Raw genomic sequence first — 27,663 nt, 5'->3', positions numbered from 1 at the left:
TTCAAGCAAACTGAGAAATTTGACTTGACATTTTCTGCAACCATTATTCCAGTCTTCAGTGTTACATGATCCTTCAGAAATCATCTTAATAAGCTGATTTGCTGCTCAAGAAACAGTTCCTGTTATTACCGATATAAATATTAATATTTAATATAAACAGCGACACATTTTGATATAAAAGAACCAGCTCTTGGGTTACATTTTGAAATCTTTTAACCCAAAAGTGTAAACTGTAATGCTCTCCTCTCCTCTACCTCCATGCCATCCACACTGTTTCCACCATCAGTTAACATGAAGGCAATGTTTATACACCTTTAAGACCCTCATCTGTTCAAAAGAGCAACTGCCTGTAACTTCAACACTCAACGAAAGACATTAAAATGGACAGCAGTCTCAACAGCAAACCCGAGATTCAGTCTGCAACTCCACCAATGGAAAACAACAACAGCGTGGAAGATAGCAGCCATAATGATGAAGCTGCCATTTCTTCTGCTCTGGAAACAGCTGGAATTGGGGATTCCTCAGAACCGCCAACAATTAGCTCAAAGTTACTGAGAATGCTGGAAGCAGCAACCAACTGGCGACCTGTGCTCGTAAAAATGCAGAACAGCGAGGAAGTGTTCGAGGAAAATGAGGGAGTCGTCAGTGAAGCACCAAGAACAAAAAGAGTAAGTGCTACCGAAGCTGAATAAATACAATGGATATTAAAGTGTTGTTTAGTGTTGTGCATTATAATGTAATAACAGACTAAATACAAGACATAAATAGTCTCCCATATTTGTAATATTACTGTGTTCAGTGTGTTCCCGTTTCAAACCTTGGCTTGTATCACAAAAGCAGTGTAAACTTAGGAACGGAAGAGTCATGAATCTTAGAGTTGTTTGGGTTCTTTACCACCATTTGTCCTTGAACAATGTACTTGATCCCTCGCTTTTTCAACAGGAATATCTCTATAGCGATAGAGCTGTCGATGTCCTGTTTTATACCAGTTCTGCTCAATGGAGGTCATAGAAGTGCTGAGGTCAAACCTTGGCAATGGAGACCCATGGGTCTGAATTTTGTTGAGGATCTTTACGACCAAGTGCTTGATCCCCAGTTACTTCAATGGGAAAGTCTCCAAAGCAACAGAGCTGTCAAAGTCCCGTTTTATGCCAGATTTAAAAAGGGATAAATGTCTGTGCTGGTCAATGGAACGCATAGAAGTGCTGAGGTCAGACTTTGGAAAGGGAGACCCATGAATCTGAATGCTGTTGAATTCCCATTTTGTCATTGAGCACTTGTCCAGGTTGTGTCAAGGACACTTTCTCTATGAGAAGTGAAAGTTTTTTTTTTTTTTTTTTTTCACAAGGTAAGGGTAAGGGTACACCTCTGGGTTTAAACACCAAAAAGCATTGAATCTGAGAGCCACTGAGTTTCCTTACCTCCACTGTGTCCTTAAACACTCGATCGCAGGTTGTGCCAATGGGACTGTCTCTGTGAGATGCAAATTGGCTTCTTTATACCACATGTGGTAGAGGTAAATACAGGTTTGGTAAATTAAATGGGCTGGGAAGCATAAACCTTGAGTTGCCTTGTCTCCATTTTGCCCTTGAACAATGTACTTGACCCTAGGTTGCTCCAAGGGACTGTCCCTTTAGTAAAGGAACAGCAAATCATTTAGGATACAACATGCCTGCTAAATGAGGTGTAACTGAATAACCTGTTCTTGATCATCATTAACAACCCTGAACAAAGACACGGGCCGAACACAGACCAGTGCTCTTATAACCACACAGTAGCCGGGCCAGAATTAATAAATGACTTGTGGGAACTTTTGCGACCTCACAGACTTTAATCATTGTCAAATCACGTAAGCGGACAGAGGGCTCTGGATATATTGTACAGGCTTTGGTCTCACAGTGTAGGATTTCATCTGACAGTGGACCCATGCTTCTCTAGCCCGCTCGTCTAACATCATGGCACGACAATTACTGTTGTGGTTCAGCCTTTAAATGCTTATGTGGGAGTTATTCTACGCATTTCTCAAGAGGAGCCGACACCATGAGGAAAGTCTACAGCCTGGTTAGTCTCTCTAAAAACAGGGAATCAAAAGATGCTGTGATATCTCTTAACATCAAGGTATTTCCAGAGAAGTTACTTTTTCTTAGGATGAAGGCATAAGATTTAAATATTAAGCACTGAAAACGATATATATATATTTTTTTGTGATTAGTAAAAGTTTATATTCATTAATTTAGTCATTTTGTCCTTAGTAGTGTTATATTATTGGTTTATTTGAATACAAATTAAATTCCATAACTATATATATTTTGATTTACCTTATTTGTATTACTGTGTGCTCAAGTATACATTTTTATTCATTACTTGCTAATCTCAGCACTTTGAAATTAATCAGATTTTTTGTTGGCAGAGAATAAAATGGGACTACTAATGCTAACCCTAAAAAACAAATGCATAATTATGAATGCCATGTTTAATTTCAGCATTATTTGGTCTCTTAGATCTCTTGTCTGTATCTGAAACGTATACGTTTCTGTGTATTTCATGTGTCCTCCTAACACTATTTTTATATTTCTACCATTAGATACGTGTCTACTTTTAGAATAAAGGGGTTGTAATTATTCTATTATTTTGAGAAATCCCTTTAAGATTTAGTTTTTTTGGTTTTTTTTTTTTTTTGGTTGCATTCACATTCAGATATTGAGATCTGTAATTAGATAAAAGGTTGAAAACTATTCTGAGAAATTCTAATGTTTTGGATGCAAAAAGCATTGCATTTGTATGAAGCAAATACTACATATAAAATGATAGAAAATACATTTTTATATAAAATACATATTTGAGGCATCTTTTACATTCAATATACAACAAAATATCATTATTTTTTCCTCAGCAAATCCAATATCCTGAGCAGACACGAGAATTCGACAGCCGATTAACAAAGACGGGACGCCGCTCCCTGTCCCACTCCATTTCTCATTCCTCGACAGACAGCAACGGCTCAGGTAGATGCCACACAAATTCCCTCCAACTGGAAAATTTACATTTTTGGTAGTTCCTTGTATTTTCATCCCAATCTTTGATCCAATTTTACTTTCCCGATTCGTTTCTCATTTTTTTTCAGGGGGCTCAGATGCAGAAAATCCAGAAGATGAGGTCTCTCCTCGAGACGTGCAACAGATCAACTCTAAAGGGAGCAGGGACTTCTGCATCAAAAACATCAAACTGGCAGACTTTGGCCGTCGGGAGATAGAACTTGCCGAGGATGGTAGGCATACATCATGTTTTAAAACACGTAAGCATTGTACAATATTCCAAAAGAAATGTCATAAATGTGTGCATCTGTTTTTATTAATTAAAGAGATGACTGCACTAATGGCCTTGAGAAAAGCTGCCCAGGTTGAGAAACCATTGGCAGGGGCTAAAATAGTGGGATGCACCCATGTCACGGCCCAGACAGCTGTAAGTGTCATCCCTTCACAGCATTTTAAACCTATACTGTACCATACTAAAAGAAAAAAAAAAACTCATAAAGTAACAAAACCTGTTTTACAAGGTCAACAGCACCAAAGAAACATGAAACCCCCAACACCTCCCATATCCCCCTATACCTCAGCTGATTATATAATACAAAGATACATAAGTAAATATTAGTACTGGCCAAACTACTGTTTGTTAGTTTTTTAAGATATATTCAGTATATGTGTATGTGTGTATATATACTTTTCCCTAAACAGGTGCTGTTTGAGACTCTGGTGGTATTAGGGGCTCAGTGTAGGTGGGCAGCCTGCAATATTTACTCCACTCAGGATGAAGTGGCGGCTGCTTTAGCAGAGCAAGGTAAAATAAACTCTCAGACTTTTTTTGTTTTTGTTTTTGCATGTGATTTAGTTTCTTTGATTCCTCCCGTGTCTTGCCCTCTTCTCTCCGTTTCAGATCTTCCAGTGTTTGCATGGAAGGGAGAATCTGAGGATGACTTCTGGTGGTGTATTGACCGCTGTGTGAATGTGGACGGCTGGGAGCCAAACATGGTACGAGAGTCTTCTGTGATATGGGACTGCTTCCCCTTCAGTGTCTCTTATCTTGGGTTTTCACCTGTAAGCAGAAGTTTGTTAATGCTCTTTTCTAGATCCTCGATGACGGAGGAGATATGACACATTGGATATACAAGAAATATCCTCACCTCTTCAAGAAAGTCAAGGGTATTGTTGAAGAAAGTATCACAGGCATACACAGGTGCAGTCCCTTTTTAATCCTGGTTATTTGTCACATTTGACACCTGCATTGACACGTGAATTGAAGCTTACAGCTTTGCAAATGTTTTTGCATCACATTTCTCAGACTTCATCACCTCTCTAAAGCTGGAAAACTATGTGTGCCAGCCATAAATGTGAACGACTCGGTCACTAAACAAAAGTTTGACAATCTCTACTGCTGCAGGGAGTCCATTCTGGATAGGTAAGATAACAATACAAGCGTTTCTCCATTAAATTCACAGTATTTATATGATTAAACCGACTTTCTGTCTCGTTTCAATTCTCTCAGTCTGAAAAAGACCGCTGATATCATGTTTGGGGGAAAGCAGGTGGCTGTATGTGGATATGGAGAGGTACGTCTCCTGATTCCTGAGAAACATTAAATGATGGTTTCTATTGTGTATATGCCACTTGAATGCAGTATCCATCAATACCTGCAATAGTTTAGTAAAGGCCTCTGTTTTGTGTAAATATCGGTGCCTTCAGGTGGGAAAAGGTTGTTCTGCAGCTCTGAAAGCGATGGGATCTGTGGTGTATGTAACCGAAATCGACCCCATCTGTGCTCTACAAGCATGGTAAGATTAGTTATTTGAAATAAACTATCCAGAGAGTTATATTTTCCACAGTATCACTCCTGACAACCAACTGTGTTTCACCTAGCATGGATGGCTTTCGATTGACCAAACTAGGTGATGTTGTGAGACAAGTGGACATGGTCATCACCTGCACAGGCAAGTTGCGTAACATCCGAAATAAAACACAAGTCTTTGCCGTGATATTACCTTACACTGTTTGCTTAGACAGCTGACCCTTTGTCAACACAGGAAACAAAAACGTTGTTGTGAGGGAACACATGGACCTCATGAAGAATGGCTGCGTTGTCTGCAACATGGGACGCTCTAATACAGAAATCGATGTTGTAAGTGGTGACAATTGATTGCTTGTAATGGAATCGATTGATTTCTTGTAATTTCTGTTAACTTTTGTGTTCTCAGAGCAGTCTAAGAACCCCAGAGTTAGTATGGCAGCATGTGAGAGCGCAAGTGGATCACATTATTTGGCCTGATGGCAGGAGAATAGTCCTCCTTGCAAGGGTGAGAGAATACAGAATACTACTACAAATATAAAACACACCTTATATTTTTAGCATGTTAGGAACGATTTGTGCTACAAAGCAGTGGATCCAAGAGCATGTCCTACTTGTGTAAATCATCTACATTTCCTCATTACAAACCTCATGGCATATTGGTCATTAATGTTAATGGCATAGTTACGGTTTTACCATTACCATTCCAGGGCCGTGTCCTTAATCTAAACTCCTCCACTGTACCCATATACGTGCTTTCCATCACAGCCACCACACAGGTATGGAAGCAGTTTGCTTATACATGAATTTAAATGAGGTTTTAAGTTGGTAGCCTAAAGGCTAATGTTCTTCTTTTACGTAGCCTACACATTAAAGACTAGCTGAGCATAGCAATAAAAGTTTTAAAAGAACATTTGCATTTAGTACGACACAATGTAAATGGGAAGCATGCCAGCCTTAGGCTATAGTTGGGTTTGAAACGGTTTAGTGAATGGATTTGTTAAATTTGTTAACCTGTTAAGCCTTTGGTACACTTTTTGAAGGCTTTGGCATTGATCGAGCTCTTTAATGCCCCGGAAGGCCGTTACAAGCAAGACGTCTATCTCCTTCCAAAGAAACTGGGTAACAACGAAATGGATTGCCATATTTATATCCATATTTCTTAATGTACCAAAGCATATTTGGATAAAAATTAGTATTTTGTGTACCAGATGAGTATGTTGCAAGCCTGCACCTGCTTACTTTTGACGCACACCTGACTGAGCTCACCGATGAACAAGCCAAATACATGGGCTTGAATAAATATGGCCCCTTCAAACCCACTTACTACAGGTGATGAATGTGTTTACAAATGACAATGAAACGACTGCATTTGTAGATGTGTTGTGTGACACATTTAACACCTGCTTTGTGTTTTGGTTTGTTTTTAGGTATTAAGTCTCAGCGTGATGCATCATTTAAAAGAAAACCGACAGAAACTGATTCGACTCAGCGGGGAGTTCATTCATCCTGCTTTTCACCAACACATGATATTACCAGCTTGACCATTAAGGGTCAGAGTGTACCAATATATAGTGAACTACAGCACTTTTTACTCTTGCTATTGTACTGCTAACCATTTTAGAGAAGGTGTCCATTCTGGTTGTATACGACGTACATTATCACTAAAGCTTCCTCAAAACAAATAAATACATAAAAGTAAAAGAAAATGCAATAAATGAACATGGCATGCTACGAGTATGTTATTTATACCCTTGCATAGTTCTCTAATAAAACACTGCATTCTGCTAAGTTTGCTTACTTTACAAATAGAAAACCTGACAGGGCAAAACCACTGTTTTTATTGTGAATGACACAGATACTTTAATCTTAAAACACTAACACATGAAAACTGGAAACACAAACTGACATTATAGAATGGAAAATGGCTTGGTGTACTCACTTTAAGTCTAGTAAAGGGGTAAAGGGTAAGAATAATAGAGAGACCATCTGCTGTCCTTAAATCTTGAAGCAGGGAAAAATTCCTCAGTGTGCCTATAGATGGAGGTAAAGCTTTGACAAATAAAGGGCAAAGAAAGAGGGATATTTGCTTGCTTGTAGTGGCAACAATCTTGTTGGATCTCATGTGGTTTGCAAGACAGAAATTCTGTTGATTATGATTTTCCTCCACTGTATTTTTTGTGTCCAAGTAGTTAAATAAAGGTATTTCAAAGCAGCTGGAAGTTGTGATTTGTTTTTTACATTATTCCGTTAAAAAATATAAATCTCTTACAAATATGGTTGACTAAGCAAAAGAAAGTAATTTTGTGTAATATTGCTCTATTTATTATATGAAAAATGCTTGTATAAATGTAAGAGAAATTATAAATATATTTATAAATGACCACAAATCCAAGCCTTTAAAACATACATAGAAAAAGCATGTGAAATGATTAAAGAGATCACACAAAATAAAAATTCTGTCATCATTTACTTATCCTCAAATATCTTCCTTTATTTTACAAGAAACAAGGAATGACATCAAGGCGAGTAAGGTAAGTAATCAGTAGTGATGACAGGATTTACCATTTTTGTGTGAACTGTCCCTTTAATCGTCTCCTTAAAGACATTGAGACATATATTCGCTGTGTCTTTGTATGCATAACAATGTTATGCTGTTTGAAGCGTGCCTCGAACATATTTTTTTCATGGGTCCCCTGAGCTCTGACTGCATAGCTCAAGTGGTTTCTGTCCTAAATATAGAGTTGGCTTTTCCCTCCAATGTCAAATGTAACTTGATTCCATAAGTTGAATCACAGCACGTCAGTTGCTGGCTGACCGGCTGAGTTCCTCTCACTCTGTGCCACACTGCCTGATGGAGTCGGTGGGAGTGCTATGTAGCCCCACTGGGGCCAGCTCCAACCTACTGAGCTTGCCGGCATCCTGCCCCTGGGATGAGGACGAGGAGTCACTGGGTTTGGAAGGAATCAAGCCCAAATCTTCTCCTGTACCGAGACGACGGAGTTCGGCGTCCTCCGATGACTCCCTGCCTCCCCCTTCCAGCAGCCGAAGAGTGTCCTTTGCTGATGCCTTCGGTTTGAGTCTTGTCTCAGTGAAACAGTTTGATGCTTGGGGAGTAACTGACCCATCAGGCTCTCTGGAGAGTGACTTGAATGAAGATAAGGAGTATTACACGGTTCCTCTCTTCACCCTTCCACAGACCTCTGAGGAACTAGCCTCGCGGGTTCACGAGCAGAAGCTAGAACTGGAGAGTTTGGAGTTGCTTTCTGGGACCACCACCCTAAGAGGAATCGTTCGTGTGCTGAATATTAGTTTTGATAAGATGGTCTATGTGCGTACCTCTTTTGATTCGTGGAAGAGTCATTTTGATCTGTTGGCAGAGTATGTCCCTGGGTCAAACAATGGTGGGACGGATCGTTTCTCCTTCAGACTCACACTAGTACCCCCATTTGGACAAGAGGGCGCTAGGGTCGACTTCTGTTTGCGATATGAAACATCTTTAGGCACTTTTTGGGCGAACAATAATGAAAAGAACTACTCTGTGTTTTGTTGTGAAAAAATGAAGGCGAAACCCCAAGACGAGAGTGAAAACAGAAGAAAAAGCTGTCTGAAAACCACCAGGTGAGAGGTCACCAACACATCTGATGCATAAACAGCAATAAATGTCAAAAGAAATATTCCAAAAATATCGATATACCTGTACTTATATCACATTTATATATAATGCATACTAAGTCTTGATGACAACTGATACAGATTTGAAACGTAAGTGACATGCCAGAGTTAATATGCTTAAAACTACAATAATACATGCAACAATATATATATGCCTTTTCCCCAATTCTTAATTTTATAATTGTCTCATTTTCCAGCCTAGATGTCTCTGCTTCGACTGTTTCAGCAACAAACAATGAAGAATTTCCTGGTAATTGTCCTCCGGAAAATAACCTACAACTAGATTTGGAAATACTATACAATTCTGATAAATACATGTTTTGTTTCCTCAGATATAAATCTAAATTCAGGATCTCTAAAGGACAACTGTGAGAAACTTGAAAGCAAGGAATTACAGGCGAGTTCTGCATTTTACCAAATTCAACCACTGTCAAATAATTGTGTGTTTTTATGAAACAATGCATTTTTTGTATAAAATTGTATAGTGAAAACAATATTATAAATTGTGCTGTGACACTGGCTGCTCTCTCAGAATGTCATGCGGTTACTGATGTTAGGCTTTGACAAGTGTTAGTGTAACATTACAGTATGTACTGTCCCAAACAAGACACTTGATAGGCCATGCTGTTCAGAGTCGCTGAGTCCAAGACCATCGAGTTATGTTGTTAAAAGTAAACCCAAGTCAATGGGCCTCACTGACTAAGCATGAGCATTGTGTATGAACTATTTATTTTTTTTGCGTATGAACCTGCATATGAGCGATTTTACAAACAAATCAAAATTCATTAAAACTTTCATAATAAAATGTATTCTAAATACAGAAAATCACACCATGGCTGTTTTTATCAGAGAATGAGTTCAAATGTCTTGACTATCTTAAAAGTTAAAAAAGTATTTCGGTAAGATCTTTAGAAAAGTTATACTTTAAATTATATTTACTGAAGACAGCATTTCATTCAGTATTTTTCCACATCTATCTCTTTGGAAACAGGAGGAAATGAACAGAAACCGCAGCCGAAGAAGCAAAAGAAAGGCTGCGCGATTAGCAAAAGTCAAGGAACACTTTGCTAAGAGGGAAGAAGAACAGAAACAAGGGACCAAGACCAAAGAAAGTGAAGGTACAGCAGACATCAGCATGCAGGAACATGCAACATTGCTGAAGAAGACACCATGCAGTTCCCTATCACAACAAACTGCTCGACCACCAGCGTGTAACCAAATATCACCCTCTCCAGCTGAGTATAGTGGAGATTCCACTGACATCGTCAGCCAAGCTAGAACACAAGATGAAGAAGACAACATAATTCACTCCAAGACTAATTTACCCCTGGAAGACTCCATCAGTTGTGATGAATCGATTGCATGCTCTGCTTCTGAAGTCTTGGAAGATATCCAACATCCCGAGCGCATTACTGACCAAACCGTTTCAATCAATCAGGCTGTTCCTGTATGTCAAAATCCTGACTTGCCTATTAGCAAGAATGTTGAGGAAGCATGGAAGGAATTTGAGAAGGATGCTAAGCAAAGAATTCAAAGTTTGGCACTAAGCTCTCACGAGGACATGAATGTTAGCGATGGGAAACCAAAAGAGGATCTGAGTTTGAAAACTAATTCAGAGCCTCAGCTGTGCTCCCATGGCTTCACATTTGGGACCATTGTAGCCCCACTCTATCATCAGGTTTTTAAAAACATGGAAACAGAGAGAAAAAAACTCTTTCCGAAAGCTTTAGATACGTCATTTAGGAAACTAGAGGATGAGAGTCGAAGAGCGGTCACAGCCCCTGAGACCACAGGCATTTGGACAGAGTCTTGCTATCTATCTACAAAACAGACAGTAGATGATGTTAATGTTGGCGTCTGTGAAGAATCAACAGAACAGAACTCACAACTTACAGTACGCCCAACCAAAAAACCTCTTCCAGAGCCAAATGAGAGTAAAGATGTTAAAAACGCAGAAGCGTCTTACAATCAAAATGATTGTACCAGAGAATACCCAAGAGACATCACATTTACTGAAACAAACCCCCCAAAAGTTACATCCATTCAGCCAGGTCCTCCCCGAGCAGAAGTTTCAACAGTGTGCACACTCACAGTCACACTAGCTCTGACTGAAGGCTCAATCCAGGATGATCCTTGCCAAAGTCTGTGTTTATTTCCTCAACATGGACCAGAACTTTTAGTCCCTACAAATCAAACAATAGAGTCAGGTACTGAAAGCCTACCTGGACAGATTCATCCATCGTCACCCACAGCATGTTTGGATAATCAGAGGTCCTGTATAAAAACTGAAAAGTCACAGAACCAGGAGGACCCTACAATTATCCACACCAAAGAGGAGAACATATTCACACAAGCAGAATATTTAATCAACACTTCTTGCTTTCCAGCCCAAGCTCCAGAGGACAACACAAAAAGCTCTTTGAGTTCATCTGATGATAAATTAGAGCCTGACTGCTGTGAGACGAGATCGAGCAATGAAAAACTTAAAGAACTCTCTCACTTAGCAATAGGAAACGCTATGCCAATAGAACCATACACACAATTTGAGAACACAAAGATAAATATGAGCAATACTTTGGAGAGCTACCAAATGAATGAAAAGGAGGAACAAATACTCATGGGTTTTTCTACAAGGACTTCAGAGACGGAGCGCTCCAACATGATTCATTCTGATGCAGAACAAAACACATCAGTGATTAAAGAGATGGAAGAAATTCACACAACGGAAAATGCTGAAAGCCTGGAAGAGCAACAAGAGGGAAATGGAAATCAGATTAACCAGACGGAGAAGCAGAAACAAGACGAGGAGGAGAAAGGCCAAGAACCAGAAGAACAAGAAGGCGCAGAAGAAAAACATGAAAGTAGAGGAGGAATAAATATCATTGAAGATGAGTTGAAATATATAGATGATGAAGAGGACTTGGATGCAATGGAATCTGAGAAAGAAGAGAAACAACAAGCAGATGAAGATGATCTGCTTTCTCGTGAACAAGATTCAGAGGAACGCAAGCAGATCATTAGTACCAGCACTGTTGAATCATTACCACATCATGTTGACTTAAAAGGTACAGAGTACTCGGAAAAAGAGGACATTCACGTCAACCTCGGTTTAGAGATCTATGAGGGAACGGCTACATCTTGGCACGAATCAACTCAGGAGTATGATATCGAACTGAGCGGAAGTACGGAAGCTATGGAGAATGAATGCAACCGTTTTGAATTTATTGATAAAGAAGAGAATGTGTCCTATGAAGGTTTGAAAAGTGACTGGAAAACTCTTGATGATGAAAACACGGAATGCCTGGCAAAAGACCGAGATCTTGAAAACGTTGAGGACAACACCTCGACAGAATCGCAGACCGATGATGAGATGGAGCTGTACCTGAACGGTCTGAAGAATTCACAACAGTTAGTATTCAGAGAAGGTGCAAGGAGTGGGAGCTACTGCAAAAGAGCCTCCTTGAGCAGAGGGAGGCCCTTGGCTATGCCTTCAATCTCAGAGTCTATGGACGAGGACCAGCCGAATAGTTCCCTAGAGGATTTAACAAATATGGAGTACGACATGGAGCTGGAGAGAGCTACACTGCCCCTAGTGGATGGGAATGAGCATGTCATTAGATGTAACGTCTTGTGGTGGAAAGAGTTTCTGTCCTATGACAATATGTCAAGGGTGACTGGATATACATTTTTGTTGATAGTGTTTTTAGTCGCAGCCTATTATTATGACTTCATTGCATGTTTTGCTTTGTATATTATTACAGTGTATTGGCTGTTTCGTCAAGGGGAGGAACAACCACTGAAAACCTCTCGGAAAGGTGACAGAGGACTGCAGTAAACGTGATTTACTCGTCAACATTTGTTGGAGAACTTAGAAATGTGGAAGTGAATCCAAATATGTGTTGCTGCACATTAACATTGGATTATGTGGGGCTATGTTTATCACACAAACTTTCATAATGGCAAATGCATGATTACAGTATAAGATGACTTTTGTAGATTGATGGATTGCTGATATAAAAATTCTTATTTTTCTGTTGCAAATATTTAACAAACATTTTTCCTTACTTGGTCGTGCAAGACTATTCGAGTTACTTTGTTTGTTAATTTGTCTGGTTTGTTTACAGACTACATCAAGGATCAATATCCTCTTTTGTTTCAGTAAACCTAACGTTATGATCTTAACATCTCCAACCTGCCAACTTTTCTTCATAAGGGCAGAGGTGTCATATGGCACAGGTGTGTAAACATAATGAATAAACCATGTAAAATAAACCATAACTTCCATCATTGTGCACTCAAAATAGATAAAATGTCTGTAAATGTGCTTTGTCCAATCAATATATTACTTCATGTTGTGCATCTGCTATTATTTCAAGTTGTCTTTATCTTGTCCATTTATTGTTAGACATCTTTCATGGAACTGGCTTTCAGTGAACAAGCAGATGAGCTATGATCTCATCTCCAGGTTATTATGCTCTGCAGTTCACAGAAATATATCTAACCACATCTCCCCAAATAGACTCCTTTACTTTTTTGGCTGTAGATGTTTTAAGAACGTTTCAGTTGCTTCTGGCCATACAGTGAAAGTCATTGGGGTCTATAGCAACATCGTACCCAAATGACGTTTAATTGTCTGGACCAGAACAAAAGGGTAATTAATGAATGAATTAATTATTTTTTAAGTCATTTTTCAAAATATTGACTTTTGTGTTCGATAGAAGAAAGAACGCACAAGGGTGAATAAATTACATAATTACACTTTCAGTAAACTTCCCCTAGAGTAATCTTAAGAACACATTAATTTCGTGGCTAGATGCATGACTGCATGTTTATGAGCTGATACAATAAGGCACGTTGTGGTTCCTGGGGGAGGAGTTTTTAGTTGAGCGTGCAACTATTATGGGATTATCACTCCCTCTAAATAGGCTGGAACTACAAGATGACATTTTCAAGGTTTAATTCTCACAGAATAACCCAAAACTCTGTGGAATGAAACGTGACAGAACTCACGTTCTCTTCTCGCTGCATGACTCTTTGACAGAGCACGAGAATGTGATACATCGATTTGATTCTCATGATCAAACGCTTGAAACACCTACCTTACGTGGGTTATTTTTAACTTTATTAGTAATCAGTTGAAAATGTAAACATCGAGCGAAAGAAAGCTGGGAATATATATAGGCTATATATATATAGAGAGAGAGAGAGAGAGAGAGAGAGAAAATGAGGTATTCTTATTTTTAATTATTTTAAAAAGAGTAATAATTACGATATAAATCAACAAATCATTATTTTAACTTATATTTTCTAAATAACCTATAATAATTTTGAATCAACTGATAATATAGTAATTGTGTAGAATTTTCATGCACAAAATAATGGTTAATAATAATAACAACGACAATACTAGTCAAGTCACCTTTATTTATATAGCGCTTTAAACAAAATACATTGAGTCAAAGCAACTGAACAACATTCATTAGGAAAACAGTGTGTCAATAATGCAAACTGACAGTTAAAGGCAGTTCATCAATGAATTCAGGGATGTCATCACCTCAGTTCAGTTTAAATAGTGTCTGTGCATTTATTTGCAATCAAGTCAAAGATATCGCTGTAGACGAAGTGACCCAAACTAAGCAAGCGAGAGGCGACAGCGACAAGGAATCAAAACTTGGTGACAGAATGGAGAAAAAAAAAAAACCTTGGGAGAAACCAAGCTCAGTTCGGGGGGCCAGTTCTCTTCTGACCAGACGAAACCAGCAGTCCAATTCCAATACTACTACTACTAATTATTATTATTTTTATATGCATCATAATACACGTTATCATTAAGTTATCAAAACTTAATGATGAAACTTAAACGTCAACCCTTCAGAGAGTTTGATTCGAGTTTGAGGTGTTTCATGTTCAGCGTTCACAGATTGGACGCGCGCACTTCCGGCACGTTCGCTGCGGTGCGTACGTGCGTGCGTGCGTGCGTGCCTGCGTTCTGACGGAGCCGGTGCGCCGGTAGACTCTCAGTGCTGTACTATGGACCTGCGGAGCAGCGCTGAGACAGAGCCAGATCTCTCCGTCGCGACGGAGCTGCAGTGCAGGAAGCAGGAGCAGGAGAAGCTCTCGGGGGTGGTGAAGAGCGTGCACCGAAAGCTCCGCAGGAAATACATTGAAGGTACTCCATGAGATGCGTAGTTGTAGCCTAGCCTAGAACAGCTGTACTCTGTAGTCTGGCCTGATCAGAGATGCGGGCATTTAAACGTCTGGAAAACAACCGTGACCTTACGAGAACAAAAATTGAGTTATTTAAATGTAAACTTGGTTGCATGACTGTAACGTTACATGGCTCGTTTTGGAAACATTGGCTGTTGCTCAAATCTTAGTGAGTTGTCTACATAGACAGCATTTTGGGTCAAATTTGAATAGAATGTTGCGAACGCACTAAAATAATGCTGTCTATGTAGGCAGCACATTAGGTATTGAAACAGGCTCTGTCTGTCTGTCTGTCTGTCTGTAGCACGACGTTATAGTCTGGTCAGCAAGGGTCGTTCATTTGTTCCTGTTCTGCTCTTCATTGATCCGATGGCTGAACGCATAAACAATTTTTAATTCTCTTTAGGGAATAAAAAGGTAATAAAGCAGGAATTTATGAGTGTGAATCCTCTGAATTACACTCAAAAAAATGTACTTTCACCTTTGCCAATTTTACTTAATCCGTTCATGTTATGATTACTTAAAAAAAATTATTTAACAATGTGAACTTGATTTAATCTAGTTAATTCAACAAAAAAGTGTGTATTGTCAGCTTTACTTAAAAATTATTTGTTCAGCCAACATAACATTGTTGCCTAAAAGTAACAGATTAATGAAACCAATTCAGACTTGCATCTCATTGGCTGAGGATTTCTGCAGTGTATTATGGGTAATTGTTATTCTGTCACCCTCTTGGAGAAGTGTAGCACCATTAGATAGGTAGATGAGTAATACATTGTTTAGCAATGAAGTTGTTCTAATAAGTGTTAGAACAAAACAAACAAACAAACAAACAAAGAAACAAATGGTTTGGAATGTTGCTTTGTGTTTCAAATATGTTTGTGATATAAGCAATAAGCTGTAATTATAGAAAAGTCTGAATGAAGAGTAATATTAATCAACTGCTCATGATTCTAATGTAAAGGGGGTAGCATTCCTAAAATGGCATCATTCAAATTTTATGTCATCATTATTCAACATTTTCAGGTACAATTAACTAATTTGTTGTTTGTTGACTCAATTAATGTTTGTTAAGTTTACTTAAACTTATTTTGTAAAATGAATTTAATTATTAAAAACATTGTCCAAAACATTGCAAATTAGTTGGGCTGACACTATTAAATTAAGCTTTGCCCAATCATAGTAAATAAGTTGAATCAACCTTAATAAATTAAGTTGACCCAACGTAAGTACATTAAATTGGAGTAACAGAATTGCATAATGCTGAAATAAAGCAAATTAATCATGTGGAAATCCTTTCCATGATTTTTTTATGTTCGTTCAAAGAGTAATTTTTTTGAGTGTATGTAACCTGACTGTGTACATGACAGGTGACAAGTGTGCTCCTTTAATAGCTTTAGTGTCCTCTTCACTGTCAATTATTTATACATTTATTATTTAACACCTTTCTTATCTAATGACCTAATGATCAACTGACCAATTTGTAGTGTGTATACAAATTGGTCAGGCTGTGGGATGGTATAGTATAGGCAAAATAAGTACATATAGCATATATTCTTTATTTTTTAAACTTTTAACATATATTAAAAGTACAAAATAAGTATTAAATAAGTGAACTGTAAATGTAATTCAATCAAGTATCAACAGAAGAATTGCAGTCAAGAAGAGTTCGAGCTGACGTCAGATATACTGGTTTCAGTGTGACTTATGTCACCAGGGTTATGAGCACTTGTGGTGTAAATCTGGATTTTTTTTTTTTAGTTGCCTAATCTTTAGTAGTACACTACCTTCTCTCTTCAGCTGACTTTCCTATTTGAGATTTTAGCATGTTCTTTTTAAAGTGTACCTAAAAAAAAAGAACAAAATTCACTGATAGTGTTCTGACTTAAATATCAAGTTAAATATCTCGATCCATTCCTTTTTGGGCGAACTTTTAGGTTTAGGCCTTCTCCACTGTATATAAAAGCAACATGCAACCAAACATACAACACAACATTCAACACTGTCATCATTAATCTGTTGAAATGAGACTGAAATTAATTATAAACTTTGTGTAAAAAGAATTAATCTTGTCAACATGTAATATCCTAATTTTAAAAATGCATGACAACATGAAAAATGTGGCAAAAAAAAAAAAAAAATAAAATATATATATATATATATATATATATGTGTGTGTGTGTGTTTGCTGCTTTTACATTTCCTTAAAATTAGTATTTATTTTATTTATTTTTAGTTAGTTAATATATTCTTAAGTTAAAGGGACCCTTCACCCGAAAATTAAAACTCTCAGCAAATCTTTCAGAAATGTCACAAAATATCTTTGATGTTCCACAAAAAAAAGTAGAAGTAAATGAAGAGAATTAAAATTTTTGTGTGTACTATCACTTTAAGCACAGTCTATCACATTTAAAAATTTCATTTTTCGGGCCATAGTTTATACCCAGTTTTTTGAAAGTGCCTCTTATTATGTCTGATGAAGACTAAGTCCCAAAAACAATGCGTGCACATTTAAAAAAAAAAAAGTGTAAAACGTGTTATCTTGAGAATTGTAAGACAAATAGACCTTTTTATTGCTAGAGATAATTGCCTGTGTGAGGATGTTGTTACATTTCCTGTTACAGTCTTGCGCTGCAGTGAGCTTCATCCAAGACGGATATCATGACAGAGATTATGAAATGTTTGATTTTTGCCTGAAATCAGTTGTACCTGCAGGACGCAGAACCTAAATAAAATAGCACCATGTTTATGCCGTCTGACTTTAATTGTGTTGTTTAGTTTCTCATGGTTCAGATTAACTTTATCGAATCTTCACCCAAGAGGGACGAGCAGCACTGTCAATCTCACACACAGTAGTCTATTCACTAGAACCTTTAATGGGTTAATAAGAAAGACCTGATCTGGTCTTGACATTGTACTGCAGTATTCATACGTAACGGTGCTGCAGTCTTTTCCCTTCTAGTCTTATTCTCTGTAAATGTAATGAGGCCTGTATTTTCCATTCTGTCATGGGACGGCTCAATTTTTGTCAGTTTTTGCCCTCCCGAGCACTCTTGTAGGGTAGCGGTTGCTTTCTGGTGTCATCGGTGTTATCAGCAAGTTTGTGAACTGTGTGTGAATCAGCACAAACGCTTTGATCATATGGTTCTTTTGACCTTGGCAATGGAGTTGTTGAAGAAGTCGGACTGTGTTTTTTGAGCCGATGGAGGCTACGGTTTTTAGGATCAAAATTTTGAGGAAGCACAACATCAGCTGGCTCTTGAAACTAGGCTTTGTGAAAATGTTCACTTAGTTATGCCATGCAGAAGGATCAATCATGACTGTACGCTTCTCTGTTTCGTCTTTTCGACTGCAGTGGGAGATTTCGAGAAAATATGGCGTGAACATTGTGAAGACGAGCAGACTCTTAGCGAATATGCCATGGCCATGAAGAACTTAGCTGACAACCACTGGGCGAATAAATGCGAGGGCGAGGGGCGCATCGAGTGGTGCCGCAGGTATGAGTGCTAATGGTTAGTATTTAACATTGAATAGCTGATTTGGTATTTACTGCTGTTAAATCTCTCTTGCCGCAGTGTTTGCCAGGAGTACTTCCATGATGGAGGGATGAGGCGAGTGTTGGAGAAGGATGAGAAAAGCGCTAGGCATGCCGCAGCTGGGAATAACACATCCGCAGACTCTCCAACACAATCATCCTCTTCAAGGTGCTCTAGAATGATATTAACACTGCAAATCCACAGCTTTAACAGATGGTAATGAGTTCATTGACTAAATCAGCTTTTTATTCCTGCTTGGTAGCAGCTCAATGTTCCAGCTTGGGAGGATACGACTGCTGGATGTGGGTAGCTGTTTCAATCCCTTCCTGAAGTTTGATGAGTTTCTGACTGTTGGGATCGACATTGTGCCAGCAGTAGAGGTTTGTGTTTCTTGAAGTTATATGAGACTGCAGGCTTGTTGATTAACTTAACAATAAATAAAGTATTGTTGGCACCAGTAGCCTTGTGGGCAGTGCGCGGACATACAGCGTCCCGAGTTCGAATCCCGAATTGAGGAACTTTTCTGGTCCCTCTCCCATCTCTCTCCCTCTCTCTCACACACACACACACACACACACACACACACACACACTTCCCTTCCTGTCAGCTCTGATCTGTCCTATCATAATAAAGGCGAAAATGCCAAAAATAACACCAATTTACTTATTCATAACCTTAAAAATGTGGCTTGAATACACCTCTTTATATTTTGATATAGTTTTCAAAAATTACCAAAAATGTCAGGGTCGTACAACCATCCCGGCAGTGAAGTACTCACCAGGGTTGCAGTTATTTCATAAATTAATTACTGTTAAAAAAAAAAACATGATTATTGTGAATATATTATTATAATTTAAAAATAACTGTTTTCTATTTCAGTGTGTTTAATGTAATTTATTTCTGTGATATAAAGCTGAATTTTCAGCAGCTGTTACTGCAGTCTCCGGTGTCACATTATCCTTAAAAATCAATAAAATATGCAAGAAACATTTCTTCTTATCAATATTACATGCAGTTGTACTGTTTCAATTTTTAGGAAACTATCATACTTTTTTTCTAGTATTTTTGACTAGAAAGTAAAAAAAAAAAACAGCATTTATTTTAAATAAAAATACGTGTATTAAATATGGTAAATGTCTTCACTGTAATTTTTAGCAATTGAATGTTTTTTTTTTTTCTTATATATAACGAACAGACTTTTGAATAGTAGTAAAATGGTGACCACATTTTAGTCATTAAATTTAAACTTTTGCTAAACATGCTATAAGCGTTTTTCAAAACCACTATGAATACAAAAAGTACATTTCTATGAATTATTATCTTGGACACTCTTTCTGTCATTGACCCTTGTACTAATTTTACCTGTCCTGCTGAGTCAAGCTAAATTCCATAAGATTCCTTTGTTCCTCTTTATTGCTACAGAGTGTCTACAAATGCGACTTTCTGAACCTGCAGCTGCAGCAGCCTCTGCAGCTGGCCAGCGACGCCTTGGATGCCTTCCTGCGGCAGCTGCACGGCCCCATCGACGCTTTACCTGCCCAGTTATTTCATGTAGTAGTCTTCTCCCTGCTTCTCTCCTACTTCCCCTCGCCCTACCAGCGCTGGCTCTGCTGCAAGAAAGCACATGAACTCCTGACCCTGAACGGCCTGCTCCTCATCATCACTCCTGACTCCTCCCACCAGGGCCGGCACGCACTTATGATGCGCAGCTGGCGAGTTGCAGTGGAGTCTCTGGGCTTCAAGCGCTACAAGTACGTCAAGTTCTCCCACATGCACCTGATTGCTTTCCGCAAGGAGTCGCCCACCACCAGCAGCGACCTGGTCAGCCGCAACTACCCGGAGATGCTTTACATCCCGCAGGATTTTAACACACTCGATGAGGACGGATTCACAGATTGCTACGAACCTCCGCGCTCTGATTTCGAGGACGAGCAGTTGGCTTATAGCTTCGGAGAACTGCCAGACACACCGTACGATTCGGACTCGGGCGAGAGCCAGAGCAGCTCGGCTCCCTTCCACGAGCTGGAAGACCCTATTTTGCTGCAGAGCTGAACTTGTTTACTGCCCCTCTTGATATTTAGTACCCTATTTTCACGCTGCCAAAATTGCTCTGCTGCGTTTGTTTACTCGACCCCTTTTTAAGAAGCAAAAAGTTTGCACAGAGTGAATGAGGACGTTTAAGTGGGCGTTGATATTTTTTTTTTTAAAGAGTGTGCAAGACATCATTTTGAACACAAATGCACACACCAAACAATCTTAAATAAGAAATAGAAGTGGTTTTGTAACAGAAGAAGCTGAGCGATTTCAAGTCGCCGTTTTGACCGTTTTCTCATTTTTAGAATGACTGGATAAACCTTTTCAGACTAGCTTAACTTATACCTTAGTCATAGTTATTATCAATGTCAAAAGATCCAACCTTCAGTTGCCATACTGTTTTGGACTTTTTCAGCTGAATTTCGTAAAAATATAGTTTGTCTGAAAATGCGTTTCAAGCCTGAATGATGGCCGTCTTCACTGAAATGCATATATTTCGAAAAATGCCTCGGTGTAATTTTTTGTCATTCAATGTAACTTTCCGTAACAATGAAACTTAGTGGAGTCCAAAAAGATGTTGTTTTGAACCCCGTCGAGTTTTATTGTTACTAAAAGTGACACTGAAATGAAAGTTACAATGAAAGTCCATTGTAAGAACAAAAATAGTTCAACATTAATGTAAAAAGGAATTAATACACATTTGGAACATGGTGGTGAATAATATTTCGACTTTTGCGCGAACTATCCAATGAATGGTTCGATTCTTAGCAGGTTTTCACTGGACATTTTAGATGGCAATTTCCGCCATCTGTTCTCTACTGACTTTTTAGAGTAGCCTTTATCAATGATATTTGTAGCATTTTTAGTATCTGCAGAACTTGTGCGTGTTTGGTAATGTGACATTGTAACTGTGAATGTGGATTTCTCGCTTCAACAAGGTACATATCACGCAGAGTAGTCCTAGTTTTTCCGAACAAACAATCTGGCAAGTGACTGGATTGGATGCATGCGATCAAACGGCCTGAAAGTAGCTGCGCGTCTGCCTTCGTTTTTGTTTTAACCACTAATATAACTAGTAATATCCGATTACTTGTCAGCAGTATGTAGTATGGAACAGATTTCTCTGCATTTCGCCATAATGTGACTTTATTGAGTAGGATGATTGTTTACTCTTGACTGTTTACTCTCGAAACCTTTGGTTGGTCTAAATCTACTTCCTGTATCGTTGTCTCGTTTTCAGTACAATAGTTTAGTTTCCCGCTATCAATTACAAAATAAAGCTTTTAAGGTACAAAAGTTTGAAAAGTACTCTGCCAATTGTTGATTTAAAAGTACTACAATAAGATTGTTGCGTATGACTGTACCTTTTTTAGCTTCTATGTATCTAACTTTGAATCTTTTTTATTCAATCCAGCTTCTTAAAAACACTATTTTGACTGTCCAAGCACATATTTGCACGTTTTCGGTAACACCCTTCGTAGGGTAGGCAAAATATCGAAATTGGCATCAGCACTTCATTAGGATAGCAATACGTTCATAATCATAAACGGTCAAAGATTCCCCATATCACTGTAACCTGGCAGTTATATTGAGTAACTGTATATTAGGCACTGTTTTCTATTCTACTGTGATGGGTCTTTACTCTTGAAGGAGTGTGTGAGATGTACACTGGGGTTTTGGTTGAAGTATCTATGGGAGATTTTGGTGTTAGGCACTTTAAATGTGTTTTGGGGTGCCAAAAATAAGTGTGGTAAGATTTGAACCCGGTGATAGAACTCAGTATGTGATCTTTCAGGGTATCAGGAAAAAAAAAAATCCTCATCAAGGTGCCTTCAAACCCAAATTGTATTTTTGCATTTGTGATTCTATAGACTGGATTCAAGAACAGACTACTGATTGTCATAAGAAAGTGCGATAATTTCTCTCCCACAGTAAATGGTTACAGTACATACTTTCAGCAAATTAACCAGCTCTTGAAAAAATAAAATAAAACAAAAGACTGAAGTACGGCCCTGTTAGCAATAGCAGTTAAATGCATTCTTTAGCCTGTACTCGATTTATAAATATAATTAAAAAAAAAGACATTCTTAAAGGATAAAAAAAAGCTTTGTATTACATTGTTTACTTGGTGGTGTGTTCAGATATTCACATGTCATATGTCTTTGTCTTCCCCAGGCTCTGATCCACTGTTTGCATGATTGATTTTTGATCTTTATCAGTGTTATGATGGTTGACTCTCACATAACTGGACTGTTTGTGAGGAATATTGTTATTCATCTTTGATATTAATAAAGGGTTTTTTGTTGCCTTCTCTCTGGTCTTTCATTTGCCTAATAAAGGTCACTTTAAATGCTTTACAGCTATTCTGTTCTAGTGATTATATGTGTTTCATATCATGTTTATCTGTTGTAGTGCTAATGTAAACAAAAGTATGGAGTCAGTAATATTTTTTTTTCATTCAGCAGGGATGCATTAAATTGGTCAAAGGTGTCAGTAATAAATTATTTTAATATAATGGATTATAATGTAACAACTGTTTTCAGCAATGATGTAAAGAGATTTTTCTTGAGCAGCAAATTAGCATATTAAAACGTAATGCAGCTGAAAATTCAGTTTTGCATCACGGGAATTGCGTTTTAAAATCAACTATTTTAAATCTTAATAATATTTTGTTTTTACTGTATTTTTAATTAAATAAATGCCACCTTTGTAAGAATAACAGCCATTTCAAAAACATAAAATCCCATGTAACTTTATATAAACAAATATTATACCCGTGTACAAATTTCCCAGTATTTTTAATAATGTAAAAGCATTATTTATTTATTGCTATAAACAAGAGTGTTGTAAATAAATCATTTTATACCATTCACCTCAGTTTCACTGCTGTGTTTGTCCTTTCGGGGATTCCGTAGCGCCTTAATTCCGATGTGCAAACATGGCGGACGTTGAGCTAAGTTTAGGCGATGGTTCGGGATTTTGTGCTAGAAATTTCCAGTTTTAGTTGCTTTTCTGTAAACGACTACGACCAATGACTTTTATATCTACTGGCGTATTTCTTTTAGTTCGACTTAATCGATGTTACTCTCGTCGTGAACCGAAGCAACACATTCTTTGAACTTTCTGATGCCGGTAAACGGACTGAATCGGCTCGACGAAATCAGACTGACAGCACATTAACACTCTTCACCTCTTATATGTACCCTTATCTAATAACTTAAGACGAGTTTATCATTTGCACATCTAGTTCACGCCTTCATTATACCATGACCTTGAGTTGAAAACAGCTCGGTTCATTCAGCAGTAACAGGTGGATATTTACAATCGTTGTAGATGTTAGCCTACTCTAACGTTTGTAGTAAAATGTCTCTAAGAACGGCTTAGTTTGAGTTTTTTTGCTGAATAGTTATGTCGCGAATAATTGTTCGTGTTGTGATATATAAAGTAAGTCACTCGCGACGTTGACGTCTGCTAGTTTTTCTGCTGTTGAGCCAGTTTTAACTGCAGCGATGTGCAAGCTGCTCAAGTATTGCTTCAGTCACTTCCTTTACGCTGCGATGACCCGGCTGGACGAAGCCAACAAAGGGGTCAACATGTGGTCATCCATTCGGTACCTCGGTTACCTGTCCAGCCTGAACTCCCTGGTGGCCATTTGTCTGGGTATTTACGTACAATGGGAGAAAACCGCAGACACTGTCATCATGGTCATTTTCATTTTGGGCCTCTTCGTTCTTGGGATTGCCTGTATTCTTCACTATTACTTCGGCATGGAGAGCGTCAGCCTGTTTCTCCTGCATCTGTGGTTTGGTTTCCTTTTGGGTTTGCTGTGCTTCGTCAACGTCCCATCCAAAGAGCTGGATGTTAAGGAGCAGGTTGCCAACTATATGTTAATAGCGAGCATTGTGATACGAATCCTATGGGCTTTGGTTGGAAGAATGTGCGGTTATACCCGACATCAACCCGCCTTCCTCACTTCAAGGGAAGCTTTGGAGCTCACAGGCTTCGCTGTGGCCAGCACAACCTTAGTCAGCCAAAAATCCATAAGCCTTGTGGTCCTGTCACTGGCTTTGGCTGCTGTAATTGTGGATTTGCGCATGAAGTCCCTCTTGGCGATCCCAAACCTGGTCTGCTTCTCGGTTGTCGCTGCGTTCTTCTTCCAGGAGCCTTTAGGAGTGTCCACCAACCCCTACGCCTTGTCCTGCTTCTTCAGCCGCCTCGTCTGCGACCCATTACTGGACATCTACTTCAGCGGGCTTTCGGTCACCGAACGCTGGTCGCCGCTGCTACTGAGAAGAGGCCTGTGGAGACGCTTAACCCTTCTTCCTCTGGTGGTCATGGAGGTGATGTTTTTAGTCGTGGCCGCTCTGAAGATGAGCGATCTGGATCGGTGGTACCTGCTCATCCCGGGTCTTTCAGGATCTGCTCTTTTCTGGATCATCTGCCACCTGGTTTTTCTCGTCACGCTGTGGGGTTTTCACAGCAAGCTGAGTGACTGTCAGAGGATGTGTATACTGCACACGTCAGAGGCTGGAGAGCTGGACAGGATCATGGCGTCTAAGGGGATGAGGCACTTCTGCCTCATATCGAAACGCCTGGTGCTCTTCAGCCTGATGTCCACCATCATACTCGGGGCTCTGGGTTGGCAGGTAAGGCTTCCTGTGAAAAGCTTTCTTAAAAAAAAAAAAGGTTATTTTGTTCATGGTGGGTTCACATGGTTTGGAAAAACCTTTATACAGTTTAAAAAAAAAATTGGTAGCACTTTATTTTACAGTCCTGTTCCTCATGTATATACTATGTACTTATTATAGTAATTACAATAACTATGTAATAACTAGGTACTAACCCTGAACCTTCCCCTAAACCTAACCCTACCCCATGTTGTTACCTTTTGTTAGCAGAACTTTCTTAGATAAATACACTGTAAGTACACTAAGTATATGTTAGTACACGTACTGTAACCCCAAAATTTACATATTTAGACATAATCACTTTAAATAAGTAAAAGTAACATGTTTTTCTTACACCTGAGTGTCTGTCAGATGTTTATAAAAAGGTTTGAAATATTTTAAAGGGTTAGTTCACACAAAAATGAAAATCCTGTCATTAATTACTCATCCTTATGTCGTTCTAAACTTGTAGCACTTTTGTTCATCTCAGGAACACAAATGAAGATCTTTTTGATGAAATCCGAGAGCTTTCTGACTCTGCATAGACAGCAACACAACTGATGTTCAAGACCCACAAAGAGAGTTAGGACATCATTAAAATAGTCCATGTGACATCAGTGGTTCAGCCGTAATTTTATGAGGCTACGCGAATACTTTTTGTCTTTGAAGTACCATGATGAGTAATTAATGACATAATTAACATTTTCTACAATATAAATATAACCTGGATTTTCAGCATCATTGCTCCAGTCTTCAGTGTCACACGATCCTTCAGATCCTTTCTGATTTGCTGCTTAGAACATTTATTATCATCAATGCTGAAAGTTGTGCTGCTCAATATCTTTGTGGAAACTATGTCATATAAATATAAACCTTGGTCAAAATATTCTGCCCTAAAATAAGAGTGGTGATCATTTTCTTTGGTCTGAAATCTACTATTTTCTCCTTCAGATGTCCAACAGTCTGTTTATTGCGTTGTTTCTGCTGGTGCTTCCTCTGGAGTCACTAGCCCACGGTCTCTTCCACGAGCTGGGAAACAGCCTCGGAGGAACCTGTGTCGGCTACGCTGTGGTGATTCCTACCAACTATTGCAGGTACTGGAAACATACACACTCACGTTTCGCTAACTCGGATACTTCAGGTCAGTAGCTCACACAGAGGGGCAGCATCTCATTCTCTTCCTCGTTTTCTCTCAGCCCAGACGGTCAGCCCATCCTGCTCCCCCCGGCGCATGTGCAGGAGCTCAACCTGCGCTCCACAGGGATTCTTAACAACGTGCAGCGCTTCTTCTCTCATCACATGATCGAGACCTATGGTTGTGATTACTCCACGAGCGGCTTGAGTCTGGAAGCCCTGCAAGCCAAGCTCCGCATTTTCATGGAGGCGCACACGGCTGACGGCCCACGACACGACACCTACGTGCTGTATTACAGCGGACACACACACCGCAGCGGAGAGTGGGCTCTAGCAGGTGGGAGGAGCATTACATCGCATGTTTTCCCGTAGAAACAGACACAACACAATCTGGGAGAATCTCATAACTTAAAAAAATGAGAAAAATGTATTTTGTGGAATTAAAACACCTGTTAAATGTATTAGAATGAGCATTATTTATCTATCTATCTACAATATCTTCTATAGTATTTTGCTGATAAATATGATCTGGACATTTGTTTTTAACTAACTCGCATATTAGTAAAATTTGCAAACCATTTACATAAAAAATATTAAAAGATAGCCTTTTCTTGTCCTTTAATATAATTAGGTGGAGATGTTTTACGTCTAGATGAGATTGTGCAGCTTTGGAGAGAAAAGAACGCCGGAATCTGTTCCCGTCTCATCATTATTCTTGACACCGACAACTCGCTCCCCTGGGTGAAGGAGGTGCAGAAAATCGAGGGACTTTATGTAGCGGTTCAAGGAGCAGTGCTGTCTAGTTCCACAGACCCGGAGGTCCAGGACGCGCCTCAGCTCGGGGACTTCACCTGTCAATGGGTTGATTTTAACTGCAACCCTGACAGTATAGTTCGGTGGTCTGAGAGCGGGCGGCCCATCCGAGCAGCCTATGGCATCTCCAGACACTGGAGCGACTACAAGCTTCACCTGCCGACTGAAAGCGACGTCACCAGGCACTGGAGACTCTTCTTCCCACGCCTGACCTACCCTGTGGTTCAGCTCGCTCACTGGTGCGGCGGGTTGAACCTCTTTTGGGTTTGCGGTTACTGTGTTCGACTGCTCCGAAGGATCAAACTCACGTGGTGCCCACCTGCGGTGCTGGATACAGGCCAAGGTTTCAAACTGGTTAAATCGTAGGACAGGACCTAAAGTGTGGCGATGCTGGTCTGAGCTGTGTCTGGACACGGTTAGGTGACGATCATCTACGGCAGCTTTAGGTTGTGTTGACCAGCACAGCGATTTATAAAACCTCAGGTGTAAAAACACTCCATGTGGAAAAGAAATAGCTAAAAATTGGCCAACGTACATACAGGAATGTCATTCGTTACTCAGCAATGGTGAATTTTGTGAAACATTTCTGGGTCATAGGTCACCTCTAAATCAAAAGGTAGATAAACAGAAGATCTATTTTGCATAAAGAAATAAAATCTATTTTTTAATGACAATCACAATAAAATGATGTCATTGTAATATGTACAAATATTTTATTTTTAATTAAATTATCTTATTATAATCCTTTTTGGTAA

At 39.0% G+C, this 27,663-nt stretch overlaps 4 protein-coding genes across 11 annotated transcripts; all 4 read left to right on the top strand.

The window, feature by feature from the left end:
• The first annotated feature begins 349 nt into the window (after positions 1-349).
• ahcyl2a (adenosylhomocysteinase like 2a) lies at positions 350-7,057 on the top strand. 6 transcript variants are annotated; one of them, XM_026202659.1, is made up of 17 exons: positions 352-668; positions 2,894-3,005; positions 3,125-3,268; positions 3,362-3,462; positions 3,738-3,840; positions 3,937-4,031; positions 4,130-4,236; positions 4,342-4,458; positions 4,546-4,609; positions 4,743-4,831; positions 4,917-4,987; positions 5,081-5,175; positions 5,252-5,350; positions 5,553-5,621; positions 5,886-5,964; positions 6,054-6,174; positions 6,273-7,057. In XM_026202659.1, exons 1-17 carry the CDS (start codon positions 381-383, stop codon positions 6,277-6,279), a joined length of 1,761 nt encoding a protein of 586 aa, XP_026058444.1. In that variant the 5' UTR covers positions 352-380; the 3' UTR covers positions 6,280-7,057. The 6 variants fall into 6 exon arrangements, with proteins under 6 accessions (XP_026058445.1, XP_026058444.1, XP_026058447.1 ...); XM_026202663.1 differs by lacking the exon at positions 352-668 and adding an exon at positions 1,751-2,061; XM_026202661.1 differs by lacking the exon at positions 352-668 and adding an exon at positions 1,751-2,118.
• A 353-nt stretch (positions 7,058-7,410) lies between these two features.
• ppp1r3ab (protein phosphatase 1, regulatory subunit 3Ab) lies at positions 7,411-13,033 on the top strand. Of its 2 annotated transcripts, XM_026202653.1 has the most exons (5): positions 7,411-8,463; positions 8,715-8,767; positions 8,850-8,914; positions 9,509-10,825; positions 10,919-13,033. In XM_026202653.1, the coding sequence occupies exons 1-5, from the start codon at positions 7,697-7,699 to the stop codon at positions 12,350-12,352; spliced, it is 3,636 nt and encodes a 1,211-aa protein (XP_026058438.1). In that variant the 5' UTR covers positions 7,411-7,696; the 3' UTR covers positions 12,353-13,033. The 2 variants fall into 2 exon arrangements, with proteins under 2 accessions (XP_026058438.1, XP_026058437.1); XM_026202652.1 differs by having other exon boundaries at positions 9,509-13,033.
• A 1,435-nt stretch (positions 13,034-14,468) lies between these two features.
• On the top strand, positions 14,469-22,605 carry LOC113043358 (S-adenosylmethionine sensor upstream of mTORC1-like). 2 transcript variants are annotated; one of them, XM_026202690.1, is made up of 5 exons: positions 14,469-14,686; positions 18,080-18,221; positions 18,300-18,428; positions 18,526-18,640; positions 19,683-22,605. In XM_026202690.1, exons 1-5 carry the CDS (start codon positions 14,548-14,550, stop codon positions 20,310-20,312), a joined length of 1,155 nt encoding a protein of 384 aa, XP_026058475.1. In that variant the 5' UTR covers positions 14,469-14,547; the 3' UTR covers positions 20,313-22,605. The 2 variants fall into 2 exon arrangements, with proteins under 2 accessions (XP_026058475.1, XP_026058474.1); XM_026202689.1 differs by having other exon boundaries at positions 18,523-18,640.
• A 1,198-nt stretch (positions 22,606-23,803) lies between these two features.
• On the top strand, positions 23,804-27,663 carry tmem168b (transmembrane protein 168b). The gene is made up of 4 exons (XM_026202657.1): positions 23,804-24,940; positions 25,913-26,055; positions 26,158-26,432; positions 26,727-27,663. The coding sequence occupies exons 1-4, from the start codon at positions 23,804-23,806 to the stop codon at positions 27,272-27,274; spliced, it is 2,103 nt and encodes a 700-aa protein (XP_026058442.1). The 3' UTR covers positions 27,275-27,663.

Source organism: Carassius auratus, chromosome 25 (genome assembly GCF_003368295.1).
Source record: "Carassius auratus strain Wakin chromosome 25, ASM336829v1, whole genome shotgun sequence".
Classification (NCBI taxonomy): Eukaryota; Metazoa; Chordata; class Actinopteri; order Cypriniformes; family Cyprinidae; genus Carassius; species Carassius auratus.
Note: the sequence above shows the minus strand (reverse complement) of the source record. Positions and strands in the feature narration are given on the sequence as shown.

What these genes read in the sequence shown, in the direction of transcription:
- ahcyl2a (XM_026202659.1), top strand. Translation starts at nt 381, where the DNA reads ATGGACAGCAGTCTCAACAGCAAACCCGAGATTCAGTCTGCAACTCCA. An exon ending in GATAGAACTTGCCGAGGATG is followed by an intron (nt 3,269 to 3,361) that starts GTAGGCATACAT and finishes TATTAATTAAAG; the next exon opens with AGATGACTGCACTAATGGCC. An exon ending in TCTCCTTCCAAAGAAACTGG is followed by an intron (nt 5,965 to 6,053) that starts GTAACAACGAAA and finishes TTTGTGTACCAG; the next exon opens with ATGAGTATGTTGCAAGCCTG.
- LOC113043358 (XM_026202689.1), top strand. Translation starts at nt 14,548, where the DNA reads ATGGACCTGCGGAGCAGCGCTGAGACAGAGCCAGATCTCTCCGTCGCG. An exon ending in CCGCAGGAAATACATTGAAG is followed by an intron (nt 14,687 to 18,079) that starts GTACTCCATGAG and finishes TTTCGACTGCAG; the next exon opens with TGGGAGATTTCGAGAAAATA. An exon ending in ACACAATCATCCTCTTCAAG is followed by an intron (nt 18,429 to 18,522) that starts GTGCTCTAGAAT and finishes CCTGCTTGGTAG; the next exon opens with CAGCTCAATGTTCCAGCTTG.
- ppp1r3ab (XM_026202652.1), top strand. Translation starts at nt 7,697, where the DNA reads ATGGAGTCGGTGGGAGTGCTATGTAGCCCCACTGGGGCCAGCTCCAAC. An exon ending in AGCTGTCTGAAAACCACCAG is followed by an intron (nt 8,464 to 8,714) that starts GTGAGAGGTCAC and finishes CTCATTTTCCAG; the next exon opens with CCTAGATGTCTCTGCTTCGA. An exon ending in TTGAAAGCAAGGAATTACAG is followed by an intron (nt 8,915 to 9,508) that starts GCGAGTTCTGCA and finishes CTTTGGAAACAG; the next exon opens with GAGGAAATGAACAGAAACCG.
- tmem168b (XM_026202657.1), top strand. Translation starts at nt 23,804, where the DNA reads ATGTGCAAGCTGCTCAAGTATTGCTTCAGTCACTTCCTTTACGCTGCG. An exon ending in TCGGGGCTCTGGGTTGGCAG is followed by an intron (nt 24,941 to 25,912) that starts GTAAGGCTTCCT and finishes TTTCTCCTTCAG; the next exon opens with ATGTCCAACAGTCTGTTTAT. An exon ending in CGGAGAGTGGGCTCTAGCAG is followed by an intron (nt 26,433 to 26,726) that starts GTGGGAGGAGCA and finishes TAATATAATTAG; the next exon opens with GTGGAGATGTTTTACGTCTA.